Source organism: Pholcus phalangioides, unplaced genomic scaffold, assembly GCF_987345545.1.
Source record: "Pholcus phalangioides strain wild (caught in Gottingen) unplaced genomic scaffold, Ppha-v1.0 ptg000021l_1, whole genome shotgun sequence".
NCBI classification, from domain to species: domain Eukaryota; kingdom Metazoa; phylum Arthropoda; class Arachnida; order Araneae; family Pholcidae; genus Pholcus; species Pholcus phalangioides.
The window spans coordinates 1889496-1902415 of NW_028301614.1; the positions used below are offsets into that span (position 1 = coordinate 1889496).

The 12920-nt window shown below is 35.1% G+C and overlaps 1 protein-coding gene across 2 annotated transcripts; it reads right to left on the reverse strand.

The window, feature by feature from the left end:
- Positions 1–204: 204 nt before the first annotated feature.
- Positions 205–8736, reverse strand: LOC149070485 (uncharacterized). 2 transcript variants are annotated; one of them, XM_089249093.1, is made up of 4 exons: positions 8384–8736; positions 7232–7274; positions 4469–4515; positions 205–2172 (listed from the first exon to the last, which is right to left on the reverse strand). In XM_089249093.1, exons 2-4 carry the CDS (start codon positions 7251–7253, stop codon positions 1747–1749), a joined length of 495 nt encoding a protein of 164 aa, XP_089105219.1. In that variant the 5' UTR covers positions 7254–7274; positions 8384–8736; the 3' UTR covers positions 205–1746. The 2 variants fall into 2 exon arrangements, with proteins under 2 accessions (XP_089105219.1, XP_089105220.1); XM_089249094.1 differs by having other exon boundaries at positions 8322–8441.
- Between the last annotated feature and the right edge of the window lie 4184 nt (positions 8737–12920).

Consider the following 12920-nt stretch of genomic DNA (forward strand, 5'->3'; position numbering starts at 1 on the left):
ATTCTGAAATTATTTCTTTCATTTACTCTTAAAATTATTTTAGCATTTGTATAATAATATATTACTTAGTTCTAAGTAATACATAATTATACAAATTCTAAAATAATTTCTAAGTAACACTATAAATAACTTCTAATAAGTTATAAGTACAATACAACAGTTAAACGGTGTGTTTTGATGAGAAAATAAAAAAGAAACGGTATCTGTAAAAAATTGCAATGCATTTATTATACATACTTAAGCAGCGTTATCCCATTACAAGTTCACCATAACCCAGATAAATACAAAGAAAAGGAAACGGTACATCGAAATTTCTTGAATCTTACAAAAGACTGACGTGAATAAACTTGTTGCTCTAACATTAATTTGTACTATGTTTTAATGATGATAAACGAAATTAAGGCAAATGTTTCTCTTTCATATTCGACGGCGATGCAATTCATATCATCAAGACTGACTTTTCATCCATGAAACTCACATGCTCAATATATATGAAAAAATAAATTTGCAAAGTGTTTTATGATATATAATGATTACAAATTATTGAAGATTAGGCACATAAAAAGAAAGACAAAAAAAATGCTGTTGAAATTACAACGAGAAGAATGAACGAGAAAAGCGATAGGAAAAACCCTAAAGTTATAGACTCTAAACTTAGTAAAGCCAAAGAGGTCAGTTGCTAGAGGCCATAGAAACAGAAGATTCCGCGTTTACTTATATATTATAATAGGAGAAGAAAAAATAAGAGTTGGGATGGTATAAATTAACGAAACTTTATAAGACACAGACGGAAATTATAGCAAAAGAAATGTGCTCTAGAGAAGAAAGAAATATTTTCCTCAAAAACAACATCGGTTTGTAGACATTAAAATGGATGAATCACCCAGAATTATATGGTGAGAATTCATTACACATGGGGATTGAGAGGGACAAGTGAAATCCATCTCATTCTGGAAGAGGAAGACATAAAAATTCAAAAATGTATATTTCAGCATAAAAAAAGTTCAGTCAATTATTTTAATTATCATTAAAAAATGAGACGTGTATCTCAAGAAAATTATTAAAGATGTATAACATACATGCCTATGGGCGAGGTAGCACGGATCGATAAGATACTCGCCTGAAGTACCAAAGGAAGTTCAGAAGTGTCGCGTCCTTGTTAGAAACAATTCGTGACGTGGCGGTTCAACAGAAACGGCGAAAACATGATAACAGAGTAATATGATTGCTACCGCAAAGAGTCACTCAACGAGGAGTTAGCGCACCGAACTCTCGATTAGTATAAAGAATGGAAAAATGTCGAAAATGCCGATGGGAATCGGAAATGAATCGAAGGTCTCGGTGTAATTAGCCCTAGTGTGCAGAAAATGAACGTGACGCAACAAAAACAATCAAACGTATGCCTATATTAATCTTTGCTCGATAAGCACGAGCAGTAACTATGAAATGCAATTTGAGAATTTTATACCAAAGATCCGAACGTATTATTGCGGGTTACTGAATTACTCATTAAATTGCACAAATTGTAAGAGATCCCTTCACCAATTGAAACTTATAGATCATCACCGAAAAGAGTCATTAATGGAAATAAATTGCAAGTTTCCAAAGAAGAATGAACCCTTATACTAAATAATCGGAAAACACCATCACCTGAAAGCACGGAGTCACACTCAAAATAATTCCTTTTACTATGGACTAGTAGAGAGTCTAGATTCACATTAGGTTCAAGTATTGGCGGTTTCAGAATCAACCTCGAAGTGGTCTCAATCCTCCAATAGGTTGCTCGTTGCCCCGAGAACCGTAATTTAGCGATCCGGGTATGACAGCGGCTGCATTCTGCACGTCCTGGTCGTTTAGGAAAGGCACGTCGGGATCAGCTTCTTGAACCCTGCTGTTCAGGTAGAAGAAATCCGCGGATCTCTCGCAGGGAACGGCTTCCTCTGGGAAAGAACAAGTGAAAGTGAACTGGTTGAACACGGTCTGGTTGCCGCAGGCGAAGCTCCACTGTTGAGGCGCGTTGCTGCCGTCGTCGAACCCGTGGCACACGTGGAACAGCTGGCAGTTATTGTCGACATCCGCGTAATATCCGTCTCCGGGGCACGTGAACGTCGAACGCACGTCCGCTACGAAGAGATGGATCCCATCTGGAAGGTCGTATGCAGCTCGCCTTTTCTGTGATAGAATAAACAAAATAAAACGATTGAAATGAAAAAAAAAAAAATGCTCAGGATCCCGATTAATCACTTTTTTGAATCAGAAACATGAGTTCGAATTTTAACTGAAGTTTATACGCTCGTTATAACGGCCATGCGTTATTGCAACCGTTCCTTTATAAGGACCGACATACCGTAAGCCCCAAATGATTTTATCCATGCGGTAAGTCCCAATAATGATTTCACCCAATATATTGCCCCTTCAACAGTGTTTTCCAATGTCTTCGATATCACGATCCCTCCTGCAATGAAGGGCAATGCACCGTGGACCTCTTGTGGTGCTGGTCAATGCTTTGCGGACCCCGTAGCGTGGGAATGTCTATTTCGACCTCTTAATTTTCGTAGAATCCAAAATGTATTGATTTTTATAATTTCTGTCGTAAAAAAATTGAATATAGTAGACCTTACTCATAACGTCCAAAACGAAAAACTTCATAAAAAACGTTGTAAGCGGAAAAACGCTATTCTTGAACAATTCTTGAAAATGCTCGCCACTCGTGCGAACAAAACGTCGAAAGACAGAAACTGTACTTCACGTCGGCCAAAAAACCCGGAAACTTTTAAATTTAATTCTAATTTACACGATGGCCACGAAAGCCTTTTTTGTTTCTCATTTATTTTTCAAAGAAATGCACGAAATCGGTGTCTTTCGAATTGTGTTTGACCTTGATATAGGACACTCCGGTATAAGTGCATGCATGTAATTAATTATTCAATTTTATTAGTATTTTCTGACCTTTGGTATTTTCACTGAAACTGCTTACATTATTACATGATGAATTATGTAATTATTTTATTCCGCTCAAATGTGAAATTTTCTCCTACGGAACATTTTTTTAATGTTTCATACCATGACCTTCCAATGTAGCGCCCGCTTTTCGTGGAACGAGGGGTACGGGCCGTTATAACGAACGTGGAAGCTAGTACAAATAGACATGTCACCGCTATTTTCCGCTGGCCATGACAGATATATCAAGTAATATGGTGGCTCTTGAGTCTTGACCGATGATCACTGACCCTTCAATGTCCAAGTGTTAGTGTTTTGCAGGGGTCCCCAGAATGGGCCAGAAGGGGCTTAAATGCAAATACTTGTGCAGGGCACAGAAATAACTAGTTACGGCACTGGGAAGAGATTCCCTGTGTCCCCTCCCCCGAAATTCCTGCATCCCCCCCCCCTCCTCAAAGTCGTATACCTACTCTCCTGACAATACGACGTTATTATACTGTTGATACTTGATCTTTCAATCAATTATGGATTTAATGTAATCACTTCAGAAATTCATTTGGTTGAACTTACCTTTTAAACAAAGGTATGGGATTAATAGTTGATTGGTCATACTAAACAGGGACGTACGCGGGATCGATTTTGTGGAGGGTAGGCAAAAGGAATTTTGAGAAATTTCTTGTTATCAACCTTAAAATGCGTTTAAATTAACAGAAATTGTGATTAAAATAGCATTTAAAGGGTATTTTCTTTAGGTATACATTTTAATTTCATCAATAAAATATATATTTTTGAAAATTTAAATTTTCTGTTGGGGGTCATTCAAGTATTACGTCAGCATGGAGGGGGGAGGGGTTTCGGATTTGCTGACTTTTGATGACAAGGGGGGAAAGGGGGGGTTTGAAGGTTGCTTAAGTCATAAACCACCCCTTTTTGAACATATGAAATATTCTATGCTGCTGACGAAATTTTGCTGACGGGGGGGGGTAAAAATTTCTGAAAATCTGCTTACGTAATACTTGAATGGCCCCCTTGGCTCGGAGAATTGGGGGAGGAGTAAAAGCATCTTATCATCTTATGCCCTCCCTCGTTCCCCGCGTACGCCTCTGATGCCAAATACCATATAATACTGCAAATGAATAATTTAGAAAGGGTCGAGACCCCAACTCAATTCAAAGACCACTGTTGTAACATGCGACGAAAGGGATGGAAAAAATATTGTGAGATTATATATATAATAGATGTTAAAAACGATTGTGATCTGGAAATACAGATGTACGAAATCGAAATTCTTAAATTTATCTTTCGATGTAGATCTGGGGTCGTCCTTTCTATAGATTTATAGCCAGCGCTGTAGAATCGGTGGTGATACTTCTCATAAACTGAACCAGAACTGATAATATCTAAGAGTAATCCACCATCTCACGTTTATGTACAATATGGATCTTACTCGCACTTCGAAAAAGATTATAATATTTACACTGCATTATTCAGTCGAATGACCAAAAAAGACGGGAAAAAAATAACTTACCCTCTTATTAGGAGCAGACGCTGCTAACACTAATGCACATGAGAAAACTGAAAAAAAAAATTAAAAATTTATAAGAAGAAAAAATGGAAACAATAAATCACACAAATGCGTGCATAACAAATTACTCTGAAAACAGTGCGCGCCGTTTTTTTGTCGGAACTTGGGGTTTCTGATAAAAACAATCATGCCGTTTCATTTTTTAATATTGTTCTAAGACGGGATATTTTTGCCTTACAGCAAAATCCTGAGTTTTTTGATTATTATTATTAATCAGCCATTATGAGGAGTTTGGATGTAACTATCTAATGCGTGAAATGAATAACGATAACATTACAAATATTATCATATTATGTATTAATTTCACGCATTAGATATTTACATCCAATCCTCTCAGTTGGTTTAATATTATCTATTTTTCATCGATCCTCTGGGACGGCCGAGTAACCGTGGAACTGACCAAGAACGAAAGGGTTTTCTTTTACATTATATTGCACAAGTAGCTTCATATGAGCATGAATTATTGCGGCTACTTCTGCCCGAATACGGTATTGTGAAGCGAGTACGCGCGTAAATGGGAGAAGGAAACACCTTATGGTCTCCTAACGTCAGGGTTCTTCAACCTTTTAGGCACGTCGCGGGCCAAACTGAAACTTCCCGCGAGTCACTAACTCCTGCAATTCAGTGACATTTTAATGGGGTGGGGGGGGGGGGCTAATTAGTTGAACTGTGACACAAAAATAATTGAAAACTTTTATTTATTCTGAAAATACGTTTAACATTAATTCTTAAAGGATTAAGTGCGCCATGCGTTGATGACCTCTGTCCTAGCACAGTAGTCTTGCACACATTAAACCTTATCTTCAAAATATACAAAAGGAAACAAAAATTTCGAATAAAAAAAGTTCACAACACAAAAACTGAAGTCTTAATAACTACTGTACATTATACGTGTGTGTGATTATAGTAAGCGGCGTCTGTTAATCGAAGATAATTTTCCTCTAATGAGTAACTAATTGTCCAACGACAAACGTATTGTAAATTTTTGCTAGCAAGGAGTGATAACTTATTATTAATAAAATTTTTATTATCATGGCACTTATTTCTTTCAAAATTGATCAACTAGTTCAAAATCTGTGAAATTATCAAATTTTAAATAAGTTCTTATAAAATTTTATCATTGCCATTACATTGATGGACAATTTGGTATGCAAATAATAAAAAAAAAAAATAAAGCAAAATACCATAACTTATAATAGCTAAGAGATGGCGCAACGTCAAAAATCGTTTTGGTCATTTATGTCCATAATTAAAGAAATTTAATAATTAAAGAAACTCCTTAACCATCTTCTTCTTATCAATAATTGTCTTGTAGGCTACCAAACCTATATTTTGTATGGTAGGCCTGACAAATTGATAATACAGGTCTACAAATTTCGGTAGAGATCTCTATCCAGCGAGAGAGGTACATTGACTGCCAAGTGATTGGGACAAAAAAGAGCGAAGATGTGTGTGTGACGATGGGAACTCAAGCACGAGATTTCGATGCATGTTCTAACTTCACCTGACCATGCATTGACCGCTGCCCCCTCCCCCTATAATTTGGAGAAAAATATTAAACGGGGAAATTTATTGGTTCTCTCCCGTAAAAATTTATGGGACCCGTTTTGCACAATGTTGAACTCTCCAAAAACATCTCATTCGATTCGCTCTTGAACCTTAAAAACTTTGTCGATGTTTATAATCTGGCCCAGAGAGGAAATACTCTTTTCCATGGCATGCTCTATTCTTTGTTTATTTACAATGATTAGGCATTTCAAACAAAATAAAATTCAAAAGAAGCACAACGAAAATAGATCACATAACTAAAATTTCGTTTTGTGATGTGGGGGTGTGTTGCATACAACACGGTGTAGGTGGCTGTCTTTTATTGATTTTTGTTTCATATTGTTAAAATATGCCGAAATGTGTTAGTTTTGAGCCTTGTGATGATTGTATATAGTAATGTAAAACACTATGTTATTATTCTGTGATTTTCTCTTCTTCGCTGCAGAGGTACACGTGCGTACCTCATTTTCAACGGTTTTTGATGGTTTTATTTCAAGTTAAGACCCGATATATACACATTTGTATACGTACTCAAATGGTCATAGTAAAAAAACCGACCCAAATAAATAAATCAATTTAAACTAAATTTTTCAACTTTAAATGAGAATTTTGACATACAACAAACACTAATCAATCAAAAAAAGGGTTTTTTTTATAGTCAGATTTGGTTCGGATGTGAAGATGTTAATTACAATTTGTGTCGTAGTATATGGTTTTGTCCTGTGCTGAAAGGCTTTTCCTGACACCATCCCACCTAAAATATCAAATCGTAAATCGCTTAAGCCAGTAGTTCCCAAGTTTTGAGTCTGTCAGAAAATGGACTGGGGGGATCGCAAGAGATTCTCAAAAATAAAAACGTAATCAGAAAATTGATTCTTCAACATTAGTTGGAAGCTATCACTTTTAGTTAAGGAAAAGGTAGATATAGACAGCTTCCGAAGTTCACATTCTCCGTTTACGTAGTCACGAATCAGCTAGATTAAATATTTTATTTGTATAACATTAGCTCACATTTACTGTTCTATGTGTCGGTAGCTATATTGTTGAGGATAAATAAAGATAAATAAAGAAAAAATATATAGATGAGAAAATTTCTGGAAATATTATTGAAAACGTTATTGAACTATCAAGAATAATTACACAAGTTTTGGTACTTACTAATCCACACCGATATCCTCATGATTTCTTTCGGGTGTGTCCGCTGCAAAAATTGGAAAAAAAAATTAGCGACTTACTTCTTAAATCAGAAGAAATTATAAAACATATTTCCTGATGACTTTTTATTATTATGAGCAAAAAAAATTATAAATTATTTACTGTTCTGGAACTTCACAAGAAAACATTTATGAGTATCCATGCGGGAAAGCGCTCCTCATAATTTTTAAAACTCTTATTTATTAGAAATTTCGTAACTGATGTACGAATTTATTTTTCTTTAAATTTACGCAAGTAAAAAAACATTGTCGAAATAATGACAAATTATAGCGCAATTATCAACACTGACGCAGAAGGCGTTGAAGTAAGAAGCCTCGGGATTCGATGTAATGTTAGAAGAGGCTTTAACATTAGGGAAGTATAATTTAATGAGGTTCGCTTTTTTGAGCTTCACCCAAACGTTTTATAGCTGTCCAGAAATAAATTACCTAAAATAGATCGAGATCACAGAAGGCATGAAAGATCAGCGATGGTCATCCACATCATCTCACAGAACGCACATGAAACCATAGTACTTTAATTGTATAGCAATCGATATTGGAGCTGTATTGATTTTATATAGGCAATTAATTAGTTTTAACGATTTTAAATAACTTCCATCAATTAATATTTACTCTGTCTACACACACACTCTTGCCGATCCTATTTATCCTTAGAATCTTAAAAATATATTTTGGAGATTATTGTTTACACACACACATTGAACTGAAAAGGAAATTTTTATGAAACATAAATAATTCCAAAAAAGTTTTTAAGCTTTGAAAAATCTTTCTTCATTATTTCAGAATTCATTTTTCTCCCCAGGAAATTACGATTTTTACCCATTTTTTGCTTTATTTATGTAATATCACCGCTGGCATATTATAATTCCCAAGAAATCAAAATATCAGGCTATACAATGGTTCAATAGAAAATTAGCATAAATCTAAAAAAAAAAATCAAGATTTTACGGTTTTATGTTCAAATCTTTTTTAATCTAACTTTTTTCTCTTCATATTAATTAATGAATGACATAAAAATCTCGATCACTCACCCGAGAGAGAGAGAGAAAAAAAATCTACAAATACTAAAATCTCTTAAAAGAATACAACTCACTTGTTTAATGTGTTAACAGGTGTATTTAAAATCCTATTCATACACACACATATATCATAACAAAGCAGATATCATCTTGCTTATATATGAATTTTTTTCTGAATATGTACACGACCCTCGTGACTAAAAACATCCAATAGTGAAAAAGAAAAGAACGTCTTAACTCATACAATTCGATAATCATGAGAAAAAGAAATATGCCATGGGTGAAAAATAATGGAAAAACAAAAAAGAATAGATAAAAGTTTTGTACACCACGTCCTTGAGGAAGTCTAATACGGATTTCCCATGTAATGAAAAAAAAGGGGAATAATGTAGGTTTATTTTCTAATGACCCACGCCAAAGCGAAAAAGAATTTTAAGCCTTCCAACCCATAATCTTATCACTTTACTTCAAAGAAAAGGGGTCGAGACCCTTTACACTTTTTCCATACATGTAAAGGTCAATTTTTTTTCCCATACCAGTGAAGAGAAAAATAAAAACATGGCAAAAACACTGTTTCCATCTGGTGAAGATGGCGTCATTGCTAAATGGATTTTTTCACCCATTTTTTTCCCTCGTAATATCTAGTTTTTTCTTCTTCTTCCCTGCTTTATTATCAGATTCATCAACTAACATGTCGATTAGATGATATTTCAACCCCTGACCATCACTTGTATTACAAGGCTCATACTTAAGATATATAATTAATATTTCCATTTAATTTTTTTCCTCAATCGATTTTATCATGAACCACCTACTGTTTGATAGATTTATTTTTTGTTTTAACCTGCAGCTGAAAAAAAAAAAAAATTCTGGCATTGAACATTAATTATCATGAATTATTTCCACGTATAATTTTTATTTCGGTAACGGTGATTTTTTGCCTCTAACGTCATGTTGGGACGGCATTCATTGTACGAAAATGTGTTTTTGAATAGCCTATAGCTAAGGTGATCTCATCAATTCTATGGATGAAGATTCGAAGTGTTTTTGTTTTTTGAATCAACTTAATTAAGAATAAAACAATAAATGTCGTGAATGAGCACAGGAAGTTATGACCGGTGTTTGGCTGTAATGCTGCCGGTGTTAATGCTGCATTTATTCACCATGTGCATTGTTTATAACATGGCTGTTATAAACAATGCACATGGTGAATAAATGCAGCATTAATTGTTCCAGGTAGCAACATTACATTTCACAGAAGTATCACGTTCATGAAGTGGGCTATGATGCAATTAAAACATTTAAATTGTTTTAGGATATATAGTCTTTTACTTAAAAATTTTTTTTGATCGACTAAAAAAAAGCTAACTATAATTTTGAGTAAATTTATTAATTAACATTTCGATTAGTTCACATTTCAATCCCTGACCATCACTTGTACCACAAGGTTCATTCTTAAGAAATATAATTAATATATATATATTTATTTATTTACATTTTAATTTCCCTCAATTGATTCGATCATGAACCACCTACTGTTTGATAGATTTATTTTCTTGCCCTTCAAAGTGGGGCAAAAAAATTCTGGCATTGAACATTAATTATTTCCACGTATAATTTTTAATTCGGAAACGATAATTTTTCGCTTTTAGCGTGATGTCGATGAAGATTCGAACTATGTTTTTATTTCGTGAATCGAATTAATTTAAGAGTCAAGCAATAAACGTCGTGAATGAGCACAGAACATTATGATCGGTGTGTAGGCAAAAAGAAGTACCACTTAGGGCGGTATTCACCGACATGGTTTAAACTATAGTCAACTTTTTTTTGATAAGAGATCGACACGGAGTGGTTAAATTCAGGTTCTTATCCAAAAATTGAACCAATCTGTTTTCCAGGTTTCTTATCCAAAACATGTGACTACAGTTTAAACCATGTCGGTGAATACGGCCCTTACAGTTCCTCCAATACATTCAACAGGCAACCTAAAGCCAACCCTGAACAACATGCTTACACAGTGTATACTACACTTATAAATACAACGCCACAACAGGCAAACTGCCCAATGAGGTGGCTGACTTAAGAACATCATGGATCCCCGAGCTATTTTTTTGGAGGCCCTACCTACTACTGCTACACCACACATGCACTCCCCCCCCCCCCCCCGGATACACTTATAACTTATGAACTTTTATTTTATCATTATTTTTAAGTTTAAAAACTATCAACTTTTTAAAAATTTGTAAAATATTCAAATTTTGTGTATTTTGATATACTCATCGAGAGGTTGGTACGCTAACCTCTCGATGGGGGCCCCCTGCGGTAGCAATTTTTTTGCTGCGGTCAAGTCGCCGTTTTTGTTGTACCCTGTGTCAGGAAAGTTTTCTGACAAGGACGAACCGGGTATCGAACTCGCGACACCTCTAAACAACCTTTGGTACTTCAGGCGAGCATCTTATCGACCGGGCTACCGCGCCCTGGAATATTTTTTGTCATTTGCGTTTGCTTTTAACACTCTATGATTCAGTCCCATACAAGCGTATTTAAAATTTTCTTTTAGAAAAACGGATGTAAATTGGTGCTGTTAATATGTTTTCACTCTGAAACATCAAGCAGCGATTTTGTCAATCGGGCTTGATTTTTTAATTAGCTAAAATAGTTAATTAAGGAGTAAAATATACAAGTTGCCTAGATTTTAATGTTTTATATACGGAGATAAAATCTTGCTTAGCAAAGTTGAATAGATTTATCTTCGAATTTGTTTCCAATTCCCTGAATTTGGAATGATTTTATAAATCTCAGAACACTTGAAAATAATTCAGCAGCTCTCAAAAAATGGCACCCACAAGGAATCAATGCCTTCTAGATAAGAAAAAAGTATTCTACTTATATAGTCGTATTTTGTATTGAAATCATACTTAAAATGTACTTTCTGAAATACCAAAGTGATTAAGAAAAAAAAAATTGTATTATGGGTTTCTTAACCATGTATATATTAAAATATACACGGGACTATAGAGAGTTAATTGAAGATCAAGGAATAAGTGTCATGAGTGAGCACAGAAAAAATCATGATCAGTCTTTGAATATCCATGTTATAAACAAAGGCATTTTTAGATATACATACAGAGTGATTCAGAAAAGATGGGAAAAACTTTAAGAGGTGATAGTACACACCAATACAAACAATTGCCATCAAAGAATGCATGGTCTAACATGAAACGCAAATGCGATAGCGAGTTTCGAAACGGCGCTCCGCAAACGTTAAAACGGTATTCCTGTTGAAATTGACCGGGAGAAAAAGAACACCACATGCATGCAAATGTAACCTAGGGAAGAAGAAGAAGAAGAAACAGTATGCAAATCTGCGTTACAGTGAATAAAAGGCGCGGACTCAGTATTAATAAAGTGCGCCGTTGTCCCGTACGTTATAACAGTTAGAACGGTTGCACGCTGGAATAACTTCACACAGGGCTGGCGTCCGCGCCTTTTATTCACCGTGACGCAGATTTGCATACGATTTCTTCTTCTTCCACAGGTTACATTTGCATATGTACGGTGTTCTTTTTCTCTGGATAAATTTCAACAGCAATGTCGTTTTATTGTTTTCGAAGCGGCCGTTTCGAAACGCGCTATCGCGTCTGCGTTTCATGTTAGACCATGCATTCTTTGGTGGTAATTGTTTGTATTGGTAGGTACTATCACCTCTTAAAGTTTTTCCCATCTTTTCTGAATCACCCTGTATAATACTTAAAGTCGCAGTGAGAGTAATAATAATTTATTAAAAAATCGACACATAATTTGAATATTCTACAAATTTTTAGTTGATTGTTGCCTTTTAAAAATAGCAATGATCATAACAAATAAAAATTAGATATTTATTATGTTACGTTTTGAAATCGGATGCAAAGTTAAGGTTGGCTCGTCGCTACCAACTGAAGCTCTTGTCGATTATAATGTTGTTGTGTTGAACACTGATGCTGAGTTTTGTATGTTAATTTTTCATACGCCACACGGATTTTCAATAGCCGAGCCCATTTCCGATATACCGCTGGATTCGTCTCGTGTTCGAACCCCACCTAGTTGGGTTTTCTATGGTTCTCAACTTCAAGGTGCGAATGCGAGCCGATGTCCCGTTTAAAAAGTCTCGCCATAGAGAGCAGCAGACCTACAAACTACAAATATAATTCAGTCGTAACACATCACTCACTTCACTTCTGAAATATAGATGGCATCACTGAAAAAAAAATCGAACACATCACTACATACGCACTCAGAGTGTTAGGTGCACACACACAGTTACACTTCCGGCACAACTCACTAGGTAGTGAATCGCCCATAGATGGTGATAGACCCGAGTTGTGCGCGATTATAAAAAAAGTTAGTCAGATCCCAATAGCTATAGGCAGCGCAAAAAATACATTTTTGTTTTAATAACACCACACTGTGTTACGACGTTAGGAGGAAAGATTCAGCAAACACGTCACAAATGAAATTGAACAATGCATTACTGATCGTCGAAAAACATTTATATTTTTAAGCACGATTTGATTTTAATAAACGGCGTCGACTGTATTATATAATTGATATCTTGTGAGGGTCTCGAACTCT

Bases quoted from the DNA above. Each gene is read 5' to 3' on its own strand.
- LOC149070485 (XM_089249093.1), bottom strand. From the start codon at position 7,253: ATGAGGATATCGGTGTGGATTA. The intron at 4,516-7,231 runs GTAAGTACCAAA...TTTTTTTTTCAG, and splicing joins GAGGATATCGGTGTGGATTA to TTTTCTCATGTGCATTAGTG. The intron at 2,173-4,468 runs GTAAGTTATTTT...ATTCTATCACAG, and splicing joins CGTCTGCTCCTAATAAGAGG to AAAAGGCGAGCTGCATACGA.